This window comes from Octodon degus, unplaced genomic scaffold (genome assembly GCF_000260255.1).
Source record: "Octodon degus isolate 3935 unplaced genomic scaffold, OctDeg1.0 scaffold00067, whole genome shotgun sequence".
NCBI lineage: Eukaryota > Metazoa > Chordata > Mammalia > Rodentia > Octodontidae > Octodon > Octodon degus.
The window spans coordinates 11212362-11239622 of NW_004524643.1; the positions used below are offsets into that span (position 1 = coordinate 11212362).

At 53.0% G+C, this 27261-nt stretch overlaps 1 protein-coding gene across 2 annotated transcripts in view; it reads left to right on the top strand.

Annotated features, from left to right (window-relative positions):
* Nucleotides 1-26596, top strand: part of Kcnc1 (potassium voltage-gated channel subfamily C member 1) — a 43730-nt gene extending 17134 nt beyond the window's left edge. Inside the window, exons 2-4 of one of the 2 annotated variants that reach the window (XM_004634919.2) lie at nucleotides 13695-14628; nucleotides 20939-21127; nucleotides 23083-26596. In XM_004634919.2, the coding sequence (XP_004634976.1) occupies nucleotides 13695-14628; nucleotides 20939-21127; nucleotides 23083-23147 (1188 nt within the window). In that variant the 3' untranslated portion in view covers nucleotides 23148-26596. Of the gene's footprint in view, nucleotides 1-13694; nucleotides 16677-20938; nucleotides 21128-23082 lie in introns of both variants that reach the window. The other variant, XR_002821835.1, reaches the window with a different exon arrangement.
* The last annotated feature ends 665 nt before the right edge of the window (nucleotides 26597-27261 follow it).

A 27261-nucleotide genomic window follows, 5' to 3' on the forward strand; every position in this document is an offset into this window, starting at 1 on the left:
AGAAAGTGACATTTCCTGGTGCTTTTTTAAGCCTGGGCTGCCTGGGCTAGCTTGGGTGTGTGTGTTGGGGGTGGGGGAAGCAGGCGGCATGGGGAGTCACACAGCCCAAATCTCTCCTCACCTTGAGTGAGCTCAAGACACTGGGAATAGACATGGTCTCATCTTCCCGCCACGCCATCCCAGATGCCAGATTCCAAATTCCACACTCGAGCACCCGCATCGGGTTTAGATTCCGCATTCCATTGCCAGTTGGGCCCCATAGGCAGGACATGGGCTGTGGGGCTGCCCTGAAAGTGCAGTCCCTGGCCAGCCAGCAGGGAGGGTAAGGATGTCTGCTCCGCTCTGGAAAGGAACCCTGCATGACCCTGTGTCCACCCCCCTTGGGTGGCACATACGTGCTCCTGACTGGGGGGGATTCAGGTCTTTGATGGTCCTCATTGTCATGAGATGCAAGGTATTGTGCCCCTGTTGCCAGTGTAGACATAAGTATGTACCCAGGCACTGTGCCCACTGTCAGTGTAACAGACAATATCACTGGAGCCTAAGTGTGCCTCCTGCTAAAGAGAAGGTAGTTAAATGAGAAATTGTGTCCATGGCCGGGTCAGTCCGGAGTTGTGGAGAGGGGTGATCTTTCTGCTAGTTTAGATGTAGATGTGCTATGAGTGTGGTCAGCATCTAAGATCGATTGTGGACACTGTCAGTGTAGACACAGATGTGACAGAAGTAAGCCAGTGTAAGCCAGTGAGTGGCCTTCTGGCTGTGGGGACAGAGGAAAGGCTGCTCTGAAGGGGAGACTCACTGTCTAGGGAGGCTGCAGGAGAAACTGGGGGCTTGTTGCAGACGTAGGATGGAGTCACGAGAATTAGGACCTGGGCCTGGGGCTTCTTTGCATCGATGAAAAGTTGTGTTCATGCTCAACTGTGGGAAGGGACTTCTCTTCCACAGTGGGACCTTCAGGCAGAGCCAGGCCAGGTTCCCAGTGTCACTCACCTCAAAACCTCACCCTTAAGAGGAGGAAGAGAGACAGACACTAAACATGACAACACAGTGTGAATGACGCACCCCCATCTAACTGGCCAATCAGAACAGTGTTCCTGTGTATAAATTATACCTCCATAAAGCTGGAGAAGCAAGCATGGTAGAGCATGATGCATACAGTGGGGGACAGTAGAGGAAGGAAGATCAGATTACTGGGGTGCTGGTTGCGATTTTAATCACGATGGTCAGAGGAAGCCTCATGAGAGAGAGTAGAGCAACAAGCTGCTGGGGAGGGCATTCTAGGCAGGGGAACAGGCCTTGCAGGCCCCAGGGCAGGTACCTGTACTGCATGTCTGGGACACATATGAAGACGTACGTATAGCTGAGTGGAGCAGAGAGGGAAGTGGAAGGAAGGGTGGTCAGAGGGTCGATGAAGGCCCAGATCAAACAGGGAGATCATAATGCGGGTTGTATTTGAAAAGGCTCATCTGGGCCATTGTGGTGACAGGTGTCCAGAGCAGAAGGAAGGTTGCAAAGTAGGAGATAGCTAAGGAACAGTGACCATGACCTAGTGTGGGAAAGGACAATGGTGAGGATGTGGTGGTAGCAGGGCGAGTGTAAGAGTTAGGGTCAGAGTCTGGATTTAGTTTCAGGCGGAGCCACATGGATTTCCTTGCAGATTAAATGCCAGATGTAAGCGAATGAAAGGTGTCAGGGATGACTTTTAGCAGTGCTTTTGGCAAGATGTCCTGGACGGTAGAGATGCTGCCTTGCCAGAAGGAGAGGACTGTGGGGGAAGGGCGCTTGGGGGCCTGGCTGATGTGTGGAGTGTCAGCCAGCTGCTGAGACTGCCCCAGGAGACTTGAGGTTGAAGGACATCAGGCTCCTGAGTCCTGGTGCTGTGCTGTGCTGGGCCTAGACATTCTCTCGGGAGGGTGCATACGAGTGAGTGCTAGAACTTTGGTTGTGACATTGAATCTGTCACTGGAGAGTGAGTGGAGATGGAGAAGGGTCGGGGCATCCTGACGGCTAAGGCGGGGGAGACAGATCGGCAAAGGACACGGACAGGAGCAGCTGGTGGGGCAGGAGGAAAACCAGGAGGCTCTGGGGTCCTGGGAGGTTGCCAGAAAGGATGGCGTGGTGAGCAGTATCGGGGTGGCTGCTGATCAGGCACGTGAGGATGGAGAATTGTTCCTGTTCTCTCTGCCAGCATCTCGTGTTTCCCAGTTGACTCTAACCTGCCCTCCAACTGTCTCTTGGAAGCCACGATAACCCCCAGGACTGTGAAAGGCCTGTCATAGTCCCTGTGCATTCCCCTCGGAGCTCTTGTCATCACATATAGATACATGTTTGTCATGCAGCTACTTGACAAGCATTAGTCCCCTACCAAGAGCTGTGGCTGATTTTTCTCAGCCTGTAGCCAGTGGCCTGCACAGGTCTGGTGTAAGGCACAGATATTTCTTGGAGGGATGGCAGGTGGGCAGTTGGCTGTGGTCCATCCCAGGCTGCATCCCCTGCTTGCTGCATGTTGCCCCTCTTAGGGCCATGGGGTTCTTCCCCCTCCCCCAGATACATGGATACACATACACATTGCACATCCCTATTGAGATCCAAACATACACATGAGCAGTGGGGGAAATTCCCTAGTGGATTCCTGGATGACCCCATTTCTAGCTCTTTCATGGATGCTGGAACCTCAGGTTTTTCATCTGCCAAATGAGGGCAATCAAGATCATCCTGGTACTGGTCCAGTTGTGTGTGTGTGTGTGTGCGTGCGCGCGCGTGCGCATGCACGCACGTGTGTATTGGTGTGTATGCTTTGAAATGTGAAGGTGTGTTGCTTACTGCTGTGTCCACTGTCATAGAAGGGCTACCTGGGGTGGATGTGGAAGCGTCCGATAAAGAGGGCCGGGGATATAGCTAAAGCAGCGTAAGTGCCTGCCTGGCAAGCACAAGATCCTGAGTTCGGTTCTAGGTGTTTCAATTACTTTTCTCTCATTGCTGAAACAAAATACCCTACACCCAAAATTAAGGAAGGAAAGGTTTATTTGGCTCACAATTAGTGGAGGTTTTAGTTCACACTCAGCTGGCTCCAAGGCAGAGTGGCACATGGCAGAGGGCAGCAGTTCACGGCAGTGGAAAACAGCAAAACAGCAAGAGCAAAAGGGAGGAGCAGCAGAGGCAGACAGCAAGCCTCTGTCCCTTCCTTACATGGCAGTCAGGCTAACTGCCCCAGCCTGGGTCTAACCCTCACACCCATACTCCCTGCACTGGATCATGAGTTAATCGTAAACTCTAGGAGCCTGTCCCATGACTGCATGAGGCTTTGAGGGGACAACTAGACACAAACCATAATACATGGTACCAAAAAGAAAGGGGGCGGGGGAGGAGCATGGTGGTTGATAGTCAGAGAGCCCTGGTTTCAAATCCCTCCTGCCACTTCCAAGCTGGGCAGAGTAATTTTACATATGTCTTAGCCACTTTCAACCTCAGGTTCTTATCAGAAAAACGGAGGAAAAGTAGAGGAAGTGATGCCTCCCTCAGAGAGGTTTCCTGAGACAAGTGAGATCATGTTTGCCAGGTACTTGGTCTCGGGTTACCTTACAGCAGAAGACAGTGAGGCTCACCAAAGCTAACTGCTGCTCCAGCCAAGATGCTATGAGGATTACAAAGGGTGAAGCTGTGGCCCTTGGTGACCACAGTGAGTGGCCAGCGATCAGTGTAAGCAGCCCTGAAGTCAGCAGGGCAAAAGCTGAGAGGAGGGTGAAGAAGCCGGACGCCTGCCCCAGGGAGGAATAGACAGGGCTATCGCTGGGACACCAGAAGGAAAAGGACCAGGTGTGTTCTGGGACCAGGGGCTGGGGAGATAGCTCAGTAGAATAAGTGCCCAGAGGGCAAAACTGGGGGAAGGGAGGAGGCTGACTTAAACAAGAGATGAGTGCATGTCTGTCACAGGTATCTAAGACAGAGTGGCCTCATTAATGGTCCCTCCTTGACAGTAACCAACAACATCTGTCTCAGGGTCACTGCACAGTGTCACACAACCCTCTCCTCCTGGCTTTATACCATATATGGTATTTCTTCTTATTTTCTGGCCTGGGGGTCTTGTTTGCATGTTTTTTTATTCCAATCTGTGGCTACCCAGAAAAAAGGTATGAGGCACTTAAGACACCCCTACAACCAGATCCTTGAAAATAAACAGAAAAAAAGTATTATAATGAAGAAAAGATGAAGCAATAACTCAAACCCAGGTAAAGGATTAACTCAGAATTGGGCACCAGATTTAGCTGAGCTACCTGGCAGTTGGTGCAAAAGAGGAAATGTGAAGGGTTGTGTGGTTCACTCACTGACAAAGCCATCAGCATAGGAGACATGTAGGAGTCCCCCACAGGGGACCCTGGAGCATCTTCAGGTCTGAGACACTCCTGCAGGGTGAGAGGAACCCCCATCATGTCCTGGCCCCACTGTTTCTGCTCCAGAAGAAACCGAGCCTTGGGAGTGGCCTTGCTGGCCTGGGCGACTAAGACTTTGTGGCCACACTCCTGGAAGGCCCCCATACCCACCATGCCTACCAGAGGCTGTGGGCAGAAACACAAGCCAGTGGGCACGATGCAGCCATGTCCATCTGTCAGGCTGCTTGGAGGGCTGTGAGGGGCAGTGGATGGAGGGGCGCGATGCTTCCCTCCCGGACTCCAGACACCTCATCTGCAAGGGGCGTGCGCACCTGCCTGGCCCAGGGCTTCAATGAGCAAACATATGGAAAGCACCAGAAGCAGGCCCTGCATGAGGCCCTTGACGCTGCTGTCATTGTTCTTCTTTTACTAGAACTGGGCGGGAAGTCGCAGGTGGCTCTGGGGCAGCCCCCACTCACCGTGTGCCGTCCTTTCCTTCTGAGCTTCACGTCCTCTCAGCACCTCGGCAGGGCCGCATGCAGTCACCCTGTGTCTCTGGTGTGTGGTTCTCATCCCTCCACAGAGGGTGTCCCTCACCAACTGGTGCCACCATGCTGGGTCTTGGACACAGGTGGCAGCTGTGGGGACCATGCTCTCCATCCTCACAGTGCTGTCACCTGCCTGGTCTGCTGTTAGCAGGGGAACAAATTAGAGGAAAAACATAGAATGGAACACATTCCTCTCTGGCTGCTGCTGCTGCGGCGGCGGCGGCTGCTTACCCCTTCCTCACTCTCTGTCTCCAAGTAATTTGGAAAAAACACACTCTGAATGCTGTGTCAGGGACCCTTGGCAGAAAGCCATGGCCTACTCCTGCCACAGCAGTGGGCAGGGAACAGGCCACCATGGGGTCTCTCCCAACCCTGGATTCTTCCTTAGCTGTTTCTTTCACATCTCTCAATTCGGTCTTTTTTCCTAGGATTTTATTATCATCTTCATTTTAAGAGTGACAGGACTGAGTTTCCTGAAGATGACCAGCCTGCAGTCAGACTGGAAGTGGCCGAGCTGGGATTTGAACTCAGCCCTGGAGCAGACCTTAGGCCTCTGCTGGCCATTGCTGCCAACTCCTACAATGTCATGAGTGCCTGCACATCAGAGCTATCAAAAATGTGGGTCTCTTCTGGCCTTGTGGAGAACAAATGCTCAGATGGGGTTGTAGCATTGGAGCCATGTGGGGCATAAGTTAAAGGTACTTCCACAGCTGCAGAGTCCATGTGTGCAGGTGTAGGGTGCGGGCTCTGCACCTGTGTCTCCCTCCACCCTGCACAGTCCCCGCTGCAGTCCACTGCCACCCCAGCCCACCCCGTGGCTTCTCCTTCTCTTGCCTCCTTGCCCCCACCTGACTCCTGCAGGGAAGGCGTCTCACTCACCCACTCAGCCCTTCTGAGGAGTTTAGGTTTGTCCCCTAGACTCTCCTCATCCAAATCCAGGGACTTCTCCTTGACCTGTACACCTGGATCCCTGGAGCTGCCTTTCCCCAGTCAGCTGGAGCCAGCACTGCCTTGCTGGACAGACCTGGTCACTGTGCCACTCAGAGGAGGGGCAGGAGGCAGCTTCAGCTTCACTCACACTCGCTGGGCTGAGCATGGGCCAGGGGCGACTCTGAAGGACAGTGGCAGTATTTCAAGCCTCAGTCTCCCAGCAGGTCATCAAAGCAAGTTTGCTCTGCAGTGGAACTGCTCTGTCCCTAATTGTGGGGCTAGGCAGGGAGGCCAGGACCCAGGGAACAGTGGAGGGTTTGTAGTGGCAAGCTTATGCTGAGGAACAAAGGGTTTGAACCCTACCCCTGGAGCTTTCTGTGTGTTGTTTCATTTTGTCGTCATAGCTACCCAGGAGTCAGGGAATGAAGCCTCAGAAAGAGCCAGGAACTTGTCAAAGGTCAACAGCTGAGCCAGGCCTTTAAAGCTTAGCTTGGTTTGACTTCAGTGTCCTGTCATTTCTGTCTCAGCTTCTGTACCCTTTGACACAAGGAACAGTGCTGCTTTTGGCCTAGCATCTAAAGCATGTGGCACCTGGGGATCTAGGCAGTCTGCAGGGTGAAAAGGACATGATGCAAGGACTCTGAGGCTATGGTGACAAAGCCCCACACTGGGACCAAGTGCAGATGTTTCACAACATGGTGCCCCTTGCTGGTCATCCCATGAGCCCTGCAGCCTTGGGCAGGTCCCATACCACCCTGAGCCTCCATCTCTCCATCCTTGTCCTAGGCAGCAGCTCTCTCCTAGAAAGCTCTGCGGCCTTTGTCTCACACTCCTAGAGTCTACCTATCTAGACAGCATCAATTTCAGACATGCCATGAGCTCAGTGACTCCAACACATCAATGATATGGGGAAAAATGGTGTTTTAAGGATTTACGCATGTTATATTTTAATGTCTAACACATGAAACAGTGCATATCTCAGGAGTAGTACTCTGGGCACTTCTGCCACCTCAGGATTCTTCATCCCAGCGGTCAGGATGGCCCTGAGTCTAGGGTCATGAGAACGAATTCAGGGAGATGGGTAATTAATTGCCTCTCTGCTCGGTGTCTGAGCTCCCTGAGGCCCAGCCACTGCCTTTTCTGGTCACAGCCCCACAACCAGGATGAGTAACAGGACTGAGTACTGGGGGGGGAGTCTTGGCCCTGAACAGCCCTGCCTCCCACTGCTTCTTCCTGGGCCAGCCCAGGGGTCTTGTCCCCATCCCCACCCCATTTGCCCTCTTTCTCGTGGGTTTGGATGTGAATGGCTATCTCTGGCATAGGAAAGGGTCACATTCTGGGCTGAGTGTGGCCTCAAAGAACATGCGCTGAGGGTGCCCAGCTAGACCCTGATTGCCTTAGCAGATGGTTGTATACACACATGCACACACACACACACACACACACACACACACACCACTCAGGCCTGTACCTATATACTGCATATGCATGCTTGCACACCCTGCACTCCATACATAGCCCCATATACATGAGCCATATATGTCCCTATTCATACACAAATGTTCCACACATTGTACTTTGTACATAGCTCCATATGTGCACATGTTCCACATATATGTGTGCCACTGACCACACATGTCCCCATACATGTGCACAGGTATGCAACACACCTCATTTAGCATGACACATACCACACATACTATAAATCATACATGTCCCTGTATGTGTACATACACCCCCTATATAGCTCACTCACAGACACACACACTCCACAAGCCACACAATGCATACATGTACATGCATATACACAGTGTCCCATACGCACATGCACACTCACATACCACAAGTCATACAAAGCCCCTTCATACCTCACCCCATACATGTCTCCACAGCTGTGTGCACATATCAGTGAATAGATAGATGCCTTCTTATGAACACACCTCACACGTCCTCCCCACTTCTCCAACCCACCCACATAAATCACACACGCCACACGTAGTGACCACTTCAATTGAACTCTTTCTTGGATAGCGCAGGCACGGATGGGGGACAGGCCTTCGTGCCTACACACCCTGTTCCACACTCACACACGGCTCGCTGGAGCACTCACTGGATGCATACTTCCTGAGTAGCCTCCCTGGCCACACTCCCTGCATGAGTTCATAGTGCTCACACCACTGAGGCACAGTAGGGAGCTCCCCGTGCACATACACTGCTCCCCAGCAATGCAGTGGGGCAGCGTTGGGAGCAGGATGGGCGGGAGGCACTGCATGGAGGGCTTTGGCCTCTCAGGCCGCAGCTGCAGGGTGGAGACACTGGGAAGAACAGGAGGGGCTGCACCGTAAAGTGCTCCTCACCACCTATGGCTAGCCCATCCCTCTGTGGGGAGGCCTGGCCCAAGGAGGCCAGGCGAGTCTAATTCAGTTTCCAAACCCAACTCAACTAACAATTTATTTAGGACAATTGGCCATCCTGTCTGCTCTGCATCACTGACTCTGCCTGGATTAGCTCAAACACTGCACACCCCCACAGGGCAGATTTAATTAGGCAGAAAAACTGACCCACAGCCTCTAGGGACCTGGGCCTGGACCTCATCCAGGGCTCTCTGATTAGCCATCGTAGGCCCCTTCATCTGCAACCTTGCACTGCTTCGGAATCCTCAGGAGAGATCGAGTCCAGCCCACACTTCTCTCACCATGATGACACTGAGACTCGAGAGGTGGGAAGTGACTTGTGCAGGCCACTCCATGAGCCAGTAAGCAGTCAGAACAGAAAATCAGTCTCTGCACCACGGTACAAGCAGCACCTCACCCCGAAACACTGAACTGCAAGAATGAGATCCCCATGGAGAACCCCTGAACAGCTCTGAAAGGCAAGCAAAATTTTAAAATGATAACTGTGGCATAAATAATTCATAACTGGAAGTCACTTCACATATTGGTCATTTTGATAGATAGTAAATTGCCTTTCTGATTTGTGGTTTCAGGGGTGGGGTTACAATAAAAATAACTTGGTGATTTATAAAACATCTCCTTAAGTCAACAGATCGTTAGTAGGTTTGTCTGAGTTTACAGCCAACAGCCTCACCACCCTGGTTACCATAGAAATGGGATGCCTTGCTCTGTTGTCATAGCTACCACTTTCTAGAACACAATTGGTGGGTCTCTCATGGTTTGTGATTTGGTTCTGGAAAGGAAAAAATAAAAAGAGAAACTACCAGCCTGGGCTTATGCCGCATTGTCAGGCGACCTCCTGTGCGTGGCCTTGATGTTTTACAGGGCAGCCAGAGAGTGGGCCAGGTGGGGTGCCTGTGGCCCCAGTGCTGCCTGGCACAGCCTCCTTTGTGTCTCTAACCTCAGTAGCATCCCAGGAGGGGCTGACTGCACCGCCAGCTGGGTCCTGGGTGTACTGGGGCCAGCTGCCGCAGGGGGTGGCTGGAGAAAGAGGCAAGATCTGGCAGGTGACAGGAAATCCAGGCGGGGCGAGGGCAACAGGGAAGCCTGAGGAGGCAGAGGTGGAGCAGGCTGAAGCTTCCCATGTTGTGTGGGGTGAGGCTCTAATCAGTTGCTGCCTGGGGGTAACAGGGTGTATCTGTGCAGTTCAGCCATGTGGTACCCCTGCCATAGCACCATGGGGCCCTGAAGGTATTCACGCGTGTCGTGTGCATGTGTGTGCATGCACCCCTAAGCACAGCAGCTGGGCGTCTCTGGTTGGTATGCCGGGGAGGTCTCAGCAAGCCCTACGAAGGCTCCAGTATTCTCTGTGTATGAGTGAGGCCCCGGAGTGTAGGTGTGCTCGCGTGCTCAGTGCCTGCGCCTAGGAGAGAGGAAGGCTGTATGTGGGCTCTGTCTGGGCCCCTGTGTCTGTGGTCCCTGTGTGACGGAATGGGGGGCAGGAAGCTCCTGAGGGATTCTACCTCTTCCCCTTGCCCTGGGGGTGACAGGTCCAGGCAGGGCTTCTCTCCCTGCAGGGGTCAGCTCACCCATGAATCTCCCATCCCCTGCTCTTGGCCCCATATTCTCACTAGCTCCCTGAACAAGTTGAGATCTTCTTTCCCAGGGGGCAACCAAGTGGGAACGCAGACTGGATAGTCTGAGGCTGCTTTCATCACTAATTCCAGACCCAGGTTGCTTCTGCATCAAGGCCTGGGCACTAAGGCCTAAGTGTTATTCCTGCCTGTGGAGGTAGTTGGTGCCCCTACCCTCTGCCATGGTGTTGGTATAAACTGCTCCTAGGGAGCCTGGACTGTGGGTGCCAGCTGAGATGGAAATCTGCAGCCAGCTGCCCAGTAGGGAGGGACAAGAATTTTGTGTCAAGAGCTTTGATGGCTGGGTGGTGACGGCTCAGGTACTATAGCTCAGCAAACTCGGGTGCACATCTCAGTTTCACCCTTAGCTTTTAAACTGTAACTTAGTCCCGGACGCCTGAGTTTCTGTATGTCTTGACATAGTGGGGACACGGCCACCTGTTCTTCCAAGTCGGTGCGTGGATTAAAGGCACAGAGTAGGTCCTCAAGCTTTAGTTGCTTTTCCCTCTCCTTCCCATGCTCAGCCAGGCCTAGACATGAACAGAGGACACAGGGGCTTGGCTGCTCCTCCTTTGGCTGTACCCTTGATTGCTCTTCTTCTGGGCCCTGGGCTTAGGGCAACTTTGGGATCTGAGCAAGCCAGGGGCAGCTTCCTCCACAGCCCTATAGGGGTCCCCTTGGACCAGGATGTTGCTGGGGCTCTGCCTGGACAAGGATGAGCAGGCCTTGCAGCAGCAGAGGCCAGGAAGGCAGGAGACCAGAGAGCCCAGGCAGGCAAGCGGCACAGCCTCCAGCCCTTCTGGCTCTTCCTGGGGACAGAATCTTGAGACTGCTCTAGGCCTGGCTGTTGCTGCCGAGCCTCCACTCATAGGACCCAGGGGATCCACAGATCCCTGGTCACCAAGGATTTTTCTATATGAATTGTATAAGGCCCGGCCTCTTTCTGAGCCTCATGTTCTCCATAAGGATCTGTGCCCTGATAGTGAAAGTGAGTTGAGAACACTGAGGGCCTACAGGGGCACTGGGAGTTGCTGGCTCCAGGGATCTCAGTGTCCCATCTGGCTATTCCCATGAGCTCCCCCCGCCCCAGCATTAAAGAGCTGGAGCTGGAGGCAGAGTCATTGGCTCCCAAGGGTGGGTGGAGGCTCCTTGGGGAGTGCCTTCATTTGTTGCCTGCCAGGGCCACAGATGCCTGTGGGAGCCTTACCCCAAGGGAAGGGCTATTAGCAGGGCACTGATGGATGAATGGGGTTTTCCCAGCTAGAAACTGGCAGACACTCTGCCATAGAATGGAAAGCAGGTGCCAAGCCATGAGGATGAGGAAGCCACTCTGTGATAAGAAATGGCAGAGTTGTGTGTGGCAGGACTGCTGGCCACAGGTGGGGAGAGGACTGTAAGCCCAGTGAGGCCAGGGCATGGGGACTCTCCTGTGCCAGGCAGAAGAGTTGGAGCTTCTCTCTGTGGGCAATATAAGCACCCAGCACTGGTGGAGCTGGGACTCCTATGGGAAGCTCTCCAGGTAACTGTGTGGCTGCCACTGAAGCCTACAGCCTGCACTGATGGCAGTGGCCCTGTTGAGTCAGGATGCAGATGGTGGATATGAGGGGTTTGGAAGGGCTCTGTCCAGGTGATGGGGCAGCAAGGGGAGGGAGGTACCTCCTGCCTCTGCCACTGGTCAGAGGGAGGACCTCAGAGTGTGCAGGGCTGGGCCTCTGGGTTTCCTCAGACTCTCACAGGAAACTGTTCCTCTCTATTTAGTAAGGGCCAGGGCAGGGCATGACTGGGGGCATGGCCTGTCCTCAGGAGTCTGTCTGTGTGTGCTCCAAGAAGGGAATTCCAAGGAATCCTGGGCCAAATATCCAGTAGCTGGAGATGGGCTTTTTACCCCAGAACCTTTGGTGATTCTGGGGATGGAAACAGCTCTGGATCTATGTGAGCTTGGCTTTAAGGAGGAGGCCTCTTCCAGCTGTTCCATTTTGCCTTCCTGGTCATCCACTGTTGCACCCCAGGTGTAAACTATTTAAGAGAAGAGGTTCCTGAGGCTGGAAGAGCTGGCTTTAAGTATTTACCCTGCCTCTTTCCAGGGTGTACAAACCACTCTCACCTCTCCCCACCCCACCTACTTCACAAGGCTGAGGGGTCACCAGGCAACTGCACTGTGCTGGTCTCTGGATGTGTCCTGCAACTTTGGCTGGCTCCGAGCTCCCTAGGAGCTGGACAGAATGACTGTACTCTGCTGGGCATAAGCTGGTGGCTGGGAAGGAGTACCAGGAAGGATGGACAAGTGGAGTACCAGCAAGCCAATGGACAAGTGGAGAGGTGGATGGTAGATGAGTGGATGAAGGAAGGAAAGAAGGGGGGAGGGAGAGTGAGAGGGCTGGAAGAAGGGATGGCAAAAAGAAAAGAGGGAAGAAAATGATGGATGGAATGGCAAGCTAAAAAAGAAAGAGCAAAAGGAGAGAAGGAAAGCTTATGAATGGATATATAGGTGGAAGAAAAGGAAGAAGGAACAGAGGAGGGAGAGGATGGATGGGTTTATGGATAGAAGTAAGGAGGGATACATGGATGGAAGGGAGAGGAGGAGGGAGGGAGGGAGGAAAAAAGAGATGGTGCATGGGGGAAAAAAGAGTTAGATGGAAGAATACATGTGCATCATACTTTAGAATAGCCTAAAAAAGGTTTTAAAGATTATAGAGGGGCTGGGGAGATAGCTTGGTGGTCTAAGTGTCTGCTTGGCAAGCACAAGGATCCGTGTTTGATCCCTGGTACTGCATGCTGTGCTGGCCTCCAGTGCTGACTGGCCACAAAAACCAGACATGGTGGCGCATGCCTATAACCCCAGCACTGGGGAGGCTGAGACGGGAGGATCACTCTAAGTCTGAGCTGTATAGAAAGATCCTGTACCAAGTAAATAAATAAACAAATAAATAAATGATTAAGGATTGTAGAATGTTCTAAAACCAACAGGATAGTGAACAGCTTTGACATGTCTTCCTGTTCTGGGGCCTCTTCCCATCTGTAGCACATAGCACCTGGGACCAGATCATCTCTAGAGGATATTCCATTCTATTGCTCTGGAAAGCGGATATTGCCCTTCCCCTTTTCCTTTGCCTACCTTCATTCCAGGATGTGGTTTGGAAGGTCCACCTAGCTCCTGGTTCTCAGATCCAGGTTGGGTGGCATGCCCCGTGGTCGTGGTCAACTCAGACAGGGCTGTTCTAGGCCTCCTTGGACTCTGCTCAGGATCAGGAACAGTCACCAAAGCAAACTAAGGCAACTGCTGCCTGGGTGCCTCCTCATGCAGGGCAAGGCCTTGGTGCTCCTATACCAAACAAACCAGAGCTGAGAAGAGATGTGGCCTTGAGGGGGGTCGTGGCTGCCCCCCTCTCATTCTTCACAAACTGCAACTCCAGCAAGCTAAGTTGTCTTTATTAGCTGGATAATTAAATACTTTAACCAGTTACCTCCAAATGCCAATGGTTTCATGTAATTGGTTTATTTCTCAGTCAGGTAACAGTTCAGTGAGGGTATGTGGTGGGCCCAGGCACCTTCCTTTGATGGCCCTGCTGGCCATTGGGAAAGAAAGCAGGCATGGCGATGCAGGAGGGTTTTTGCCTGCCAAGCCTGGCAGGAGAGCACATCCCTTAAGCCCCAAGGGAAGAAACATGGTGTGTCAGCTTGGGTTGTATTGGAAGGGATCCTATGCAGGCGTCTTCCGGTGGGCTGGCCCTGTGACTGGACCCCACGCGAGGGACTCCGGGTGTCTCCACTAGGGGTGGGAGGGGCTCCCCTCTGACACTGTGTGTTTCTTGCCCACAGTATGTGGCCTTTGCCTCCCTCTTCTTCATCCTGGTCTCCATTACCACCTTCTGCCTGGAGACCCACGAGCGCTTCAACCCCATTGTGAACAAGACGGAGATTGAGAACGTGCGGAATGGCACGCAGGTGCGCTACTACCGGGAAGCGGAGACGGAGGCCTTCCTCACCTACATCGAGGGCGTCTGCGTGGTCTGGTTCACCTTCGAGTTCCTCATGCGCGTTGTCTTCTGCCCCAACAAGGTAGAGTTCATCAAGAACTCACTCAACATCATTGACTTTGTGGCCATCCTCCCCTTCTACCTGGAGGTGGGCCTAAGTGGCCTGTCCTCCAAGGCCGCCAAGGATGTTCTGGGCTTCCTGCGCGTCGTCCGCTTCGTGCGTATCCTGCGCATATTCAAGCTGACCCGACATTTTGTCGGTCTGCGGGTTCTGGGCCATACGCTGCGCGCCAGCACCAACGAGTTCCTGCTGCTCATCATCTTCCTGGCCCTGGGTGTGCTCATCTTTGCCACCATGATCTACTATGCCGAAAGGATAGGGGCACAGCCCAATGACCCCAGCGCCAGTGAGCACACGCACTTTAAGAACATTCCCATCGGCTTCTGGTGGGCTGTGGTCACCATGACAACACTGGGCTACGGAGACATGTACCCGCAGACGTGGTCTGGCATGTTGGTGGGAGCACTGTGCGCGCTGGCAGGCGTGCTGACCATCGCCATGCCCGTGCCTGTCATCGTGAACAATTTTGGGATGTACTACTCCTTAGCCATGGCTAAGCAGAAACTACCAAAGAAAAAAAAGAAGCATATTCCACGGCCACCGCAGCTGGGATCTCCCAATTATTGTAAATCTGTCGTAAACTCTCCACACCACAGTACTCAGAGTGACACATGTCCGCTGGCCCAGGAAGAAATTTTAGAAATTAACAGAGCAGGTAGGAAACCTCTTAGAGGCATGTCGATCTGACCTTTCACCTCCGCCCCCTGTAGCGATGATTGCAGATTCAGTCAGACTGCTTCCTTAGTTCTGTGGGCAACCCGGGACCCTGCACTCAGTCTCGAGGTGTGGAGCCTGGGGGCCCAGGGAAACACTGGGCAACCACATTCAGAAGGCAAGAGCCTGCTAGAGGAACCTCACTGGTGGCCCTGGGTAAGAAGGTTGATGTGGTTGGTCTCGTGATGTTGTGAATAGGCCACACACCGCGAGGTTGCTGAGGACTATCTTGGCAGGAGCCCGGGGGCTGCTGCTCAGGTGGGCAGGAGTCAAGCGTGAGTCCTTGACTCAGGCTACTGACCCAGTGTTGGAGCGGGGTGGGGGCGGGTGTGATCGGAGGTGCCAGACTGATTTGGTCCTTAACACAGTACTTCTCAGGCTGCGTAGAAGCAGAAATGGTGCATGGGATCCGGGCAGGACGGTCCCTGCAAAGGCAGTAGTGAGGATTCTCAGCCCCGGCAGAACCTGACTTCATAGTTGAGTAGAATTCCTGCTCTGATTCTGGCTGCCTAGCTCCAGGTCCTTCCTAGGAGATGCCCCAGCCCGCTGTGACAAGCTTACTTACCCCATAGCATGCTGAACCAACTCATCCTCTACCACCACTCTAGAGTTTAGCGATTATCTTTAGGAACCTGTTGGAGTGACTCTGGCTTTCACCGATGTCTGTTTGGGTTAATGGCCCAGTGGGAGTTTCTGGTGACTTTCTGATGGAAGTGGCTAGTGAGCAAAAGACTAGAGGGGGCCACCACCCTAGGCAGCTTAGATGAAAGCGCTACAGACCAGCAACAACCTCCTACTGAGAGTTGTCCCCATGTCCAGCGATAGGGACTGCAGCAGCAATACAAGACATCGTAACCAGTGTTCAACCACTTTCCCGTAAACTCATTGGGTGTCAGGGAGGGGGAGGGGCCCGTGAAACAATACTAGTCACTGTGGGATATATTCTAATATTCCATGGCTAGTGGTTCGTTATGGGACTATCTCAGTTTTATGAGAATCTGCACATAGCACATAAAGTTGATCATGGGGCTCTGGTCCGAAGATATAAAGCCCATAGTCTACCTCTACCCATGGAATACCATCGACTTACTCTGTAGACACAGAGATCTCAAAGGAATGGATAACCCAGAGAAGAATGACAGGACTGTGCTAGAAGAGAGCACCTGGGGGACATGAGGTTGGTGTGAGAGATCAGATCCGTTTAGTCCAGGAAAGACACCCCAGTGCCCAGGACTGGCATGTGCCCAGGCTAGTGCAGCCCCAGGTGAGGAAGTGTTCCCCCTTGGTTCAGGTGGCCTCCTCCATGGATGACTGATTTCCTGCCCTGTTGCCCTGTTTTCTGATCCACTACCCCATCCCAGTCCTGTTCTGGTTCAATCCCACAGCTGTGCCAGCCAGAGCACTACACCCAAGGACTGGTTCTCTGCCTGTGGGGGCTTTCTAGCCCCTCTGCCCAGCCCTCATACCTTCCCCTTCCAGGACTCCTGCAGGCATCTAGAGAGTGTGGTTGGGATGGGGGAGGTGAACAGAGCCTCAGAGACTGAAATGGGGGAAAGCTCTTCATCAAGTCATGACTGTTATTGGGAAGCCCCTGCCCGTGCCCTGCTTTATTAAGCAGCCCTCTGACCTCAGGAGCCACCATTAGGGCAAGGCCAGGTCCTGGGACTCTGGGGAAGCACTGCAGAAGCACCCATCGAGGGGCACTGCCATCATGCTGTGCGCCTTCCCAGTGCATCCTCCCAAACACGCATCTTTCAGGATTGGCGTCACAAACACGGGGCCCTCAGGCCAGCCCACCAAGGTGCCCATTCACTCCAGGTGGGCACAGATTTCTCTGCATGTCTAGGTAGCAACAGTATTATCCATGCGCACACACAGATACTCAGAGGCACAGGCACACACACACACAGTGGCATGCATGTGGACACACACAGGAGTATAGTTTTGTGCTTTCAGACATACATACTAGCTAGGTCCAGGGACAGCCAGGTCTTCTGGGGTCTCCAACCCTTCCTCAGGTTCAGTGACCCTGTCCCTCGCTGCTATCTCACCATGGGTGGCTCTGGTTCAAACAGTCTCATGGCCAAGCTTGCTCTCTGCAGTGAATACCTAGCCCTCCCCGCCAGCCTCCATGTCCATTTCTAACCCCCTCCCAAGCACTCGCTTCCCCTGGTGGTGTCACTGCTGGCCTAGTGTTCAGACCACCCTTCTGATTCAGCCCAGAGACCCCAGGTCCACTCTGAGCCTCATCCCTTGCCAGAACCCTCCTCCCTCCACAAGCTGTGTGTGAGACTTGGATGATCAGTCACCAAAAGGGGGTGTACTTCTCACCTCTGCACTGGTCTCCCCTCCACTGCCATCTGCTTGTACCTGTACACTAGGTGGGCTGTAGGGGGCAGTTTGTGAGCATGAGGGAGCAGACAGAGGCCAGGATGGCACTATGGTTAGTAGGGAGCATGCAGGACTCCAGTTCCACTTCCAAGCCCAAGTGGTGTTCTAGACTCTGAGGGCCCCCCACCTCCGCTCCCAGGCCTCCCAGGCTTCTAGCAGCTCCTTCCTTCCCCTCCCCCTGCTGGTCACTCCTGTAACGTCCATCTGTGTGTCTGTCCCAGGGATGACTTAGTTTCCTCTGAGACATGGCACAGTGTCAGTGTTTGAGGGTCTTGTCCTGGGGCTGTCAAGGGTCTAGTTCCTACCTGGCTGAAGCCAGGAGGGGGCATCCAGGGTGTGCCTGGGGCTGAAAGCCCAGGAGAAGCTGCTCCTCTCCCCAAAAGCCTCCTGCTCTGGGCAGCTCTGAGCACTCCCTCTGTCCTGCCATGTCCGTTGCCGTGTGTCTTGTCCATATCTGCTCCTCTGATGTGGGTCAGTCCTTTATGGCGCCATGTCCAGGGTCCCAGTGTAGGTGAGCAGGGGTGTGGCAAGGAGGGAGGGCAGTGGCAGGGCTTCTTTCCTGCAACCTAGGCAACAGCAAGGTCCCAGAGAAGCCCCTCGCTGGGGCCAGGGAATCATCACGGCACCCTGTGGGTCATCTTTGGGGTGTGGGTTTCCCTCCCCTAGCCCTACTCCTCCACCTGTCGGGTGATGTATGGGGGGCAGAGTCAAACAGGCAGGATCCAGCATTCAGGGGGCTTGGCAGCTTGGACCCTGAGTGGGGTCCTTGTTGTCACTTGTGGGCTGAGGGGAGCAGGAGAGAAGTGAGCCGAGTACGAGAGCCAGGTGTGGGTGTTCTTTTCCATGTTATTCACATTCTCTCTCTCTCTCTCTCCACTAATCATGTCTTTCTCTCTCTCTCCTCGTTTTGTTGCATGATTTGTGCTGGTTCTCGTGGTTATGTCTCACAGACCGTTCCCACTTAGCCTGGGACGTTTTCCCCTGAGTCCCCAGCTGGGCAGACCTCTGGGGGGTAAACCCAAGGATACACCCAGCTCCCCACCCCACCCGAGCCCTGCGTGCGCCCCCTGGCGCCCGCCACTGGTGTGAACAGTAAGTACATCGGCGGTGCCTGCATAAGGGGCAAAAAAGCCAGCGTCCTGGCTCAAGGCCCACCACTCAGGTTCTCCTTGCTCCAAAGTTTAAAAAAAAATGACCCTCTTGTGGATGCTCATCTCAGCCCATTTCAAAGCCTGGAAACCATCTGAGACGCTGCCCATGTTGTCATCCCATGATCACAGGCTGAGGCTTTAGCGGGACCTCAGGAAGACAGGTGGGAACCCAGGCTCCTGGCTGCCATCTCATCCAAAGGCTGGGGCCAGGGCAGAGTGTGGGGTGTGGGGTGGAGGTCTTGGTTAGCTTGCACCTGTGGGCCTCTTCACCGGCTCCCCAGGTTAGACACGTGGGCCTTCCTTGGTTTTCCCACTGGAGTATATTTGGGCATGGGTATCCCAGTTCCTGAGAGCACCCCGAATTGCACAGAAACCAACACAGTCCATCACAGTCCCCTTGTTAGAGGTCAGGGCTGAGAGAAGAAGCAGGCCTAGCAGTGTCCTGGGGACATGCTTGTCAGGCAGCCCTGATGGCTGCTCCTTGCCCCTATAGCTTCAGGGAATAATGAGCCCAACTTTGGACTCTTCAAAGTTCTGAGAGCCCTAGGGCAGGGGCTTGGGAGCAGAGCTGGAGGAGGGGGCTTAGGCTGTACATCTGCAAAGGCAGGGGCAGAGAGGGGCGGCCACCTTTGACCCCTCCCCTGGATGAGCACTGCAGGTTGACACCTCCACTGAGGGCTGCTGGCCAAGAAATGCCAAGCCCTTACACCCCTCAGAGGAAAAATCATGCAGGGTACTATGGATCCGAACTTGTACACCCTCATGCCATTCCCAGCCCAGAATCCCTTGGGGAGGATGCCCTGAGGCCTGTCTCTGAGCACCCATGTGCCAGCAGACTCACCCCTCACACTAGGCAGCCCCCAGCCCCAGTCACATGGTGTCAGAGTTTCCTTGGTAACTGGCCTTTCTGGTTTAGAGCAGTTGGGGAGTGAAGCCCCTGGGATTTGTCAAGAAACACACTGTACATGAAATGCTTTGCCATCTTGTACGAGAGACATTTTTTTTAAGTTCCAAAATTATGATGGGATTTTTGGATTTGCTTTACCAATAAACCTGATTGGTCCATTTCTCTTTTGACTGACTGCCTCTTTGTAGTGACACAATATGTACACGGGTGTCGATCCCACCCACGTTCACGCTGAGCGTGTGCACGCGGGGAAGGATCACTCCTTCGTGCAGTTACTGATGTGAACAGGATCACGGGAGTGTCAGATCAGGTGGAAATGTTTCCTGCTTCCCCTCTTTAACCCCTGGCAGCACCTCCCCAGTCTGGTGGCCCATGTTGGCTTCCTTCTTTCACGAACTTGGGCCCGCCCTTGAGGCCCACCCCAGGTGCACTGTTGGAGTTGGGTCCACCTGGCCAGGAAGAGCCTGCTTTAAGGGCAGAGGATGTGGGGCCTCATCCCCAGAGTGATGGTGTGGGGGCCAAGCCAGTCAGTGCCTGCTCTGCCAGCCCAAGGCCTCCCTGGCGGTGCTAGTGGAATTGGAAGCCCCAGGGCTCCTTGTTGTGGCCCCACTTTGCCGCCCACCAGAGATGGCCCCAGACTTCCTCCCAGATTCCTTTTCAGGCTACCACGAGTTTTCTCCACCCTAGTCCATCACCCACTGTTGTCTTCTACACATCCATTTGCTCTGCTTTGCTGGGGACACTGGCAGGAGACAGGAAGGGTAGCCCTTCCCACATCCATGTCCTCCTTGCAGCCTCATGCCTACATTGCTGTTGTGGCTGTGTGAGCTGATCAGGCCCGCTGGAGAAGACGCTGGTGCGGTGTGTGTGGGAAGCCATGTGGCTGAGTGCTGGCTTTGTGTGACAGTGGAGCAGACGAAGGAGCTGAACTGGTCTCTGAGGGGACAGAGATGAGTGTGCCCATGACCAGTGTGCATGGAGAATAGGGTAGACCAGGCTGATTGTGTCCCTGTGGGGACAGAGCTGAGATGCGGGACAGGGAATGGGGAATCGGGGTGACAAGTCTGGCTCCTGATGGGACAGAGCAGAGGATGTGAGCAGGCCTAGACCGAATGGTAGACACCTACAGAGTGACTAGACTGGGCCGTTAGGGGACAGAGCAGGATGTGTGACCAAGCCTAGTTTGCATGGCGAATGTGACACCAAAATGACTAGCCAAGTTCATCGGGAATGGTGAGGCTGAGCTATCCTTGGTGGGGGTGACAGCAGAATGAACCTAGTGATGGCATGGGGGCCACAGGGGGCAGAGCGAAGTGGATCAGATGAGGTCTGGATTGGGCAGGGAAAGCACGAGTGACGCCTGGGTGTCGATGAGAAGCAGCCAGGCTCTGGTCAGCTGCGGGGTCTGGAAGGCCTTCTCTGGACTGGAGCATTTCCGCATGTCTGTCTGTCTCTCCCTAAGCTCTGTGTCTGGCCCTTTCCCCATGACTGCATCCACACCATCCTGTCTCATCAGCCCCGCCTTGGGCTTTGGGCCTGGTCCCCAGTGCACATGCTGGGTCCATCACCAACTCATCTTTTTGCAAACTTTGAGCAAACCCAGGAGTCCTTCCCTCCCTGCACTGTGGGGAGGCTGCTGGAATGAGCTGAGCCCCATCTCCCACCTCGTGCCCTTCTCTGTGGCCCGCTGCTTTGCCATCCTTGGGATGGGCTGCCCTTTACCAAAGCCCCGCCTCTGGCTTGTCCCCCTCTTCACTAAACAGTTTTCAGTGTCTCAATAGCTTCTGCTTATATGTTTGAAGATTCCAAACTGAATGGGGAGGTGGCGAAGGCCGCGCTGGCGAACGAAGACTGCCCCCACATAGACCAGGCCCTCACTCCTGATGAGGGCCTGCCCTTTACGCGCTCGGGCACCCGCGAGAGATACGGACCCTGCTTCCTCTTATCAACCGGGGAGTACGCGTGCCCACCTGGTGGAGGAATGAGAAAGGGTATGTAGAGGAAGCTGGAGCACTATGCATCGGCTGGGCCGCCTCGCGCTCCTGCAGATGGGTGGGCAGGGTGGCGAGGGAGGGGTGCTGGGGGCAGGCAGGCACACAAAGATGGGCAAGGATGGAGGGAGTCCCACAGGGTTGGCCCCCAGAAGTCTGAGCCCCCTTTCCCCAGTGGGGATTCAGGTTGGCACAGCCATACTGAGGCCCAGGCAGCTGTGGGTTGGCATTGAGCTAAGATGGTAGAAAGAGGCTTGGCATAGGCTGACAGATTATGGGCCATGACTACAAGGCAAGAAGTACCCGGGGAAGCTGGAGGAACCTCTCGCAGGCTGTTCCAGTAGGGCCAGGGCAGGTCCAGGAAGCAACATGATTTCTCCTCTCCCCTGGTTGAGGAGGGTAGTGGGGTGGGTGGACATGACTTGGTCAAAACCTGTGAGTTTAGCAATCCAAGATCCTCTTATGGAAGAGGACCCTTTAAAGAGTCTACAGGCCAGTGGGAGGGGAAGCTTCAGGGTCTGGGGACAAGGCCCTAGTCATTGTAGAGGTAAGGTGTATGCCAGGCTAGTGGCAGATAGAGACAAGGTGGGCAAGAGAAAGTGTGCTACACCTTAGATCCCAGTGTTCATTGGCCACTGCCCCAGTGTGGTGAGCGCCCCCTTGTGGTTGGAGAGGGCTGAGACCACCGGTGGCCTCTGTGGGAGGTCTCTGTGTATAGAAGTCAGAACTTCAGGCTGACCCTGCTGGAAAGAGGCTTCTAGTAGAGCTTGAGCATGGGCTGGGGAGAGGCTTGGGGGTGTCCAGAGTGGCCCAGGCCTGGAAGATAGGCCAAGCCTTTCTTGGTGCAGTGGACTGGCTGGGCAGCTCATGCATGTCGGGAGCGCCTCACATACGCACATGGATGCTTGCTGGTAGAGGGCATAGGCTGGGTCAGATAAATACTTGGAATTTTGAGAGCAACAGATGGTGTAGTTTGTGGCCATTGTCAACCACTCTAGTATTTGAAGTGGCTAAACCAGATGCAAGGAGAAAAAGAGACTTCAAAATCAAAGGCAAACCTTTGAAGAGGAGAGGCAGCCTACATGGAGACAAAGAAGAGTCCTCTGGGCCACTAGGGCTTGGTTGTGCCCACCTGTTCTAGGCTGGCCACTGCTTCTCTGCTCTGTCTGGAGCTCCCTGGGACCTTGGCGTGGTGTACTACTCCCGCATGGTGCTGCATGGCAGAGGGCTGCTGGCCTTGGGGAGGGCTGCCATCCTTGGCACCATCCATGGATGGGCCTGCTGCTCCCCTTTGCAAGTGGCTTTTTCCCATGTGGAGACTCTAGAAGGCTCAGGAGCAGGGGTCACCCTGGAGAGGGGCAGGAAGACCTTTCTCAGGGGCTGTGCCCTGCTAATGAGGTCTCATGGCTGCCCTTCTCCTTCATCTTGAACTTGGATCAGTTGGTGCAGCCTAGCAGAATAGACAGCAGTCTCTAGACTGTGCTTCCAGAAGCCCAGGGAATGTGGGACCAAGGCAGCTCATAGTGGTCAGAGCCCAGCAGCAACCACTGTTCACAGATGACACCCACTGCCTCATCCTATCCTGGCTTAGGCACTCAGATACTCTGGGAGGTTCCAGGGTGCAGACCCCACCTACTTCTGTACAGCCCCACCTCTCCCGAAGTCCTGACAGCCACTGAGGACTTTTTCTGAAGGTGATTCTGAGCCATAATCCAGCAGATGTTGGAGGCCATCTGGAGAGTAGAATTAGGGGCTCCACCCGTTCCCCAGAAGGGACAGAAAGAGGCTGCTAGGCTGGCTCGCTGCATGGGAAATAAGCCAGCTGGAGAAGAACCTGCCTGCCTCTGCATGCGGCTGTTCTGTCTTTCTTCTTCCTTCCTTAAAAACTAAGTACCAAGCGGGATGGGAAAGCCGAGAAGACAAGCTCAAGTGTTAATTGTATTCTTTACATACAGATCTTTGCAAAGAAAGCCCTGTCATTGCTAAGTATATGCCGACAGAGGCTGTGAGAGTGACTTGACCAGGCGGCTTGGCCGAGGACACTGGTGGCTATTAAGCATCTGGGTGGACCTGCAGCCCCTCCTCACCCTCGGACAGAGTAATTCACGCCATGCAGGTTTGCCGGACGAGTCCGAGTGGCACAGGCATTGTACTAGGACGGACGTAGCTTTTTCTACGGCCAAATGGTAACTGACCGTAGAGGATTTCTTTTTCTTCTTTTCATTTTTTAAAAAAAATTATTTTATTTGGGAAGGGGGGTGGAGGGGCTCCTTAGCATGACTTGCATGAAGTTAAACAGAAAACCCAACAAATCAAACCCACCAACCCCCTACAACTGTATGATTACCCTAAACAACAATAATGAAAAGAAAAGCAAAAGTCCCATATTTTCTTTCATAACTTTTTACTTTTTACACATTGGTGGAGCCCAACTGTAACAGAGATCGGTAGAAACCTGTACATTTCTGGAAGTGGGGGTGGGGCGGGCTGGGGAGGAACGATGGAGATGGGGAAAGAATTGCTTCCCTGTTTGTGCACAAGATGGAAAGCAAAGGTTCCGAAAAGGGCAGTTGGTCAGTCATCGGTCATATTGACCTCACCTTCATACTCATCTCTCATGCGGAAACCGAGAACTTTGCTTCACATAGAATTGTGGAAACTCGCACTGCCGTCCTCTTCTGTTTGGCATGCTTGTGACCCAGCAAACGTCTCCCCAAGACCTGACAGCGGCTAGTCTAGGTTGGTTCTCTCATCCTCCCGGTGTGTAGATCCAGTGTGACCAACTTTCATAACAAATTGTTCATAGTAAATAATCAGCACCGTATGGATTTTCCAAGTGTTATTTTAAAACCAGGATGTAGAGCACCAAAAGTTCAGGGCCACAGGAGGGGTGCCCTCCTCCACTTTTACCAAGGCGCAACCTGGCACTGTATGCAATTTAGTACTTCAGAGTTAAAAACTGCATGCCCAATGTTATGCAAAGCGATTTGAGCATGAAATAAATTTTGTATCATGGTTTCTGTATAGTCTAAAGCAGATTTGTTTTCCTGAAGCAATTGGAGGTTTGCAGAGACACGCTTCTGCATCTCGAATAAATATAGTATTTTCCCAACAGAAACAGAGGACAGTAGCTTGGCTTTGGTCTGATTCTAAAATTAGTTGGGGGGGGAGAGGATGATATTTTTGAAAAACACATGCTTGGGTTGAAAAAAATGCAACATCTCGAGCTTTCACTGCAGCTCAAAACATTTCCTGGAAAGAGAGCAACGATGCTTTAGCTCAACAATCTCCCCTCCCCTCTGGGCCCCGGCCCCAGAAATAAAAAACTGACTTTTGAGATGAAGCACGTATTTGGGTTTTTATTGCCTCCAGGCAGTGTCGTGATTCTCTTTTGGACTTCTGGTCTGTGTGGCTAGGCTGGGGTAAGCCCTGGCTAAGGCTGCTGCTCCTGCCAACCCAGTGGGGGACAGCCAGGTCTTAAGGAGGAAGCTGATCCCTTCAGGTTGGTTGGGCAGGATGGCCCCTTGCATTGTACATACTGTTGGGCTGGGGGGAGGGAGGTAGCTCTCAGATGACACAGGGGGTCCGAAGACCTGCTGTAAGACCAGCATGTCCTCTGGGGTCCACTTGGTATGTACATTTCTCTGTGCATAAGGCCATATTGATGAATCTTTGAATCTGGACACATCAGAACCTCCAGTTCCCCTCTGCAGACCGTGGTCATGTCCCTGCTAGGGTCATTGATGAAAGTGATGGAGACAGAAGCAGAGATCCCACCTGCCAGTTCTGGTCCCCCAACTAGCTGTAGCCTTGCATGTACAACCTGGTAGAGCACCTCTTTGAATACCCAATCTTGGAAGTATAGTTCTCTCCTAGGGATCTTGACTTGCTAAAATTGTTCACTTGGTTTTGGTGGAGGGGCAGGGTGGAGGAGTCAATCCTTTTCTCATCCATGGGAAGGAAGTCCCAGGAATGTTCAGGTAGAAAGAGTCTCTGAAGGACATGGTTGTCAACCTCTGAGCATTTTATAGATGAGCAAATGGAGCCCAGGGAGGGGAGTTATATGCCCAGGGATGAAAACAAGGGGTAACAATCTTCTCTGATTTTAGTTCCCTTATACCTCCCAGCATGGCCTAAGTCAATGATCCTATGGGTGGGTAGGAGGCTTAAGGTGTGTGTTGAATTTTCATTTACCAGTTTTTCATCCCCTTCTTGCTTTTGCCTCAACTTCCTGTTGCCCTGTGAAGCCCAAGGACTAAGGAATTGGGGTTGATGGAGCCTCTGCCCAGGGTTATATGGCTTCCAGCTGTAACAACTATACATCTCATGATGTGCATGCTAAGCAGCCTTGGCTATTGCAGGGAGGTTAATGTCTATGCTACCCAGGGATCCAGGGCAAAGAAGAGCCAGTGATGAACACCACAAAACCATCTGGAATCTGCTTTTCAGGTCATGGGAGCTAATGGGAAAAGGGAATTAACATACAGTCAGCATCTACTATGTGGGGGGCATCTTGCAAACCATGTCTAATGAGAGCTCATAACAATTCAACAGTCCCATTTCAGAGGAAAGAAAACAGGTGCAGAGAGCTAAAACAGTAACTGGCCCAAAGCAACACAGCCAATAAATGATGAAGTCATGCTTTGCACTTAGGTAGTCTTTGACTCCAGAGCTCAGGCTAAGCTGTCTCATGGTAGTTGAGGATCTTCTGGGGCTCGTTCTTTGAGGCAAAATTGACAGAAACACTGGAGTGGTGGGTCCTGAGAGTCCCAGGAACCTCAGGACTTGGCTTCATGCCCTCTTTCATGAAGTACCATGGGTATGACAGCAGAGGCCACTTCGCATCCAGCTGGTGGCTCACCCATCCCAACAGCTGGCCCACCCCTTTCTCCTGCTTTAGTGCCCCTCCACCCCAAGAATGGCACGGAAGCTCCTTCAGCTGGGAGGCCTCTCTAACCTGTTCTCACACCCACCTCCCTCTGTGCTTCAGCTACTCTGAAATTCTGACCTGTTGCAGCTACACATTCATGCCTTAGGACCTGGAACACTTTCCCTCTAACAGCCCCTCTACTTTCCCAGTAACTTCAATTGCTAACTTGACTTTAGCAGATCACTGAATCCCTTCAGCCAGAAGTAGAGGATGCTTTGGGCCTGGTGAAAGGCTTTAGTCTGGGCCACAGGCCTAGATTACTAGGCCCCATTTCGTCGAAGCTTGGTTGGATGGCCCTCAACTCATTGGGCTGGGGATAGTGGGTGTGCAGGGCAGATGGGATATCAGTGATCAGGAGGCTATGCAAGATGGAAACATCCTATCAATACCCAGGACATGCTGGTCCTTCAATGATCACCCAAGCAGCCAGGCCAAAGGCCTAGGAGCACACACTGGAGGCTGTTCTCTCTTCTGTTCCCTTTCTTCCTTCTCACAGCGGAGAAATATAAAAACTAATTTACTCAAAAATAATTTTTCAGAAAAAATAGTTTTTTGGGCTGGGAAGATAGTTCAGTGGAATAAGTGCTTGCCTGGCAAGCACAAGGTCCTGAGTTTGATCCCTGGTACTGCCAAAAAAAAACAAAAACCAAAACCAAAATTGAGTTAGCTCCTATGGCTCATTAACCAGGTGGATGACAGTGTCATTGACTGTCAAACAGCTATGATATCCACAACACAGCTCTCAAGTTTCTCCTTACCAGAGTGGGATAAAACAAAAGCTGGGTAAGGATGAGGGAATCAGAGGCCACTCAGCTAACCTCTGCACTTCATGGTGACCCTACACGTATACAGATGAACTCATTCATTTACTTTTATTGGCCACTTTTGTACTAGGAATAATCCTTGGTGAAGTGTTCTAGAATTGACCAAGACCTTGATCCAGTGTTCTCAGGGAGATTATGGTGTAGTAAGAATGGGAGCTTGGATGTTTACAAAGTCTGAGGATGATGCAATGCCAATCAAATAACTCAGAAAAAAAAAAATTCCAGGAGACACCTGTCAACACCTCCTTACTTATCATGTGGGGAGTGCTTGCCGACACCAGAGCCAGCGTGAAGTGACTAGGGAAAGCCCTTCTGCTGATGTTGCTGCCAAGAAGGGTGGGATGGAGGAACCTGACATGATGGAGTAGCCTGTGGCATGT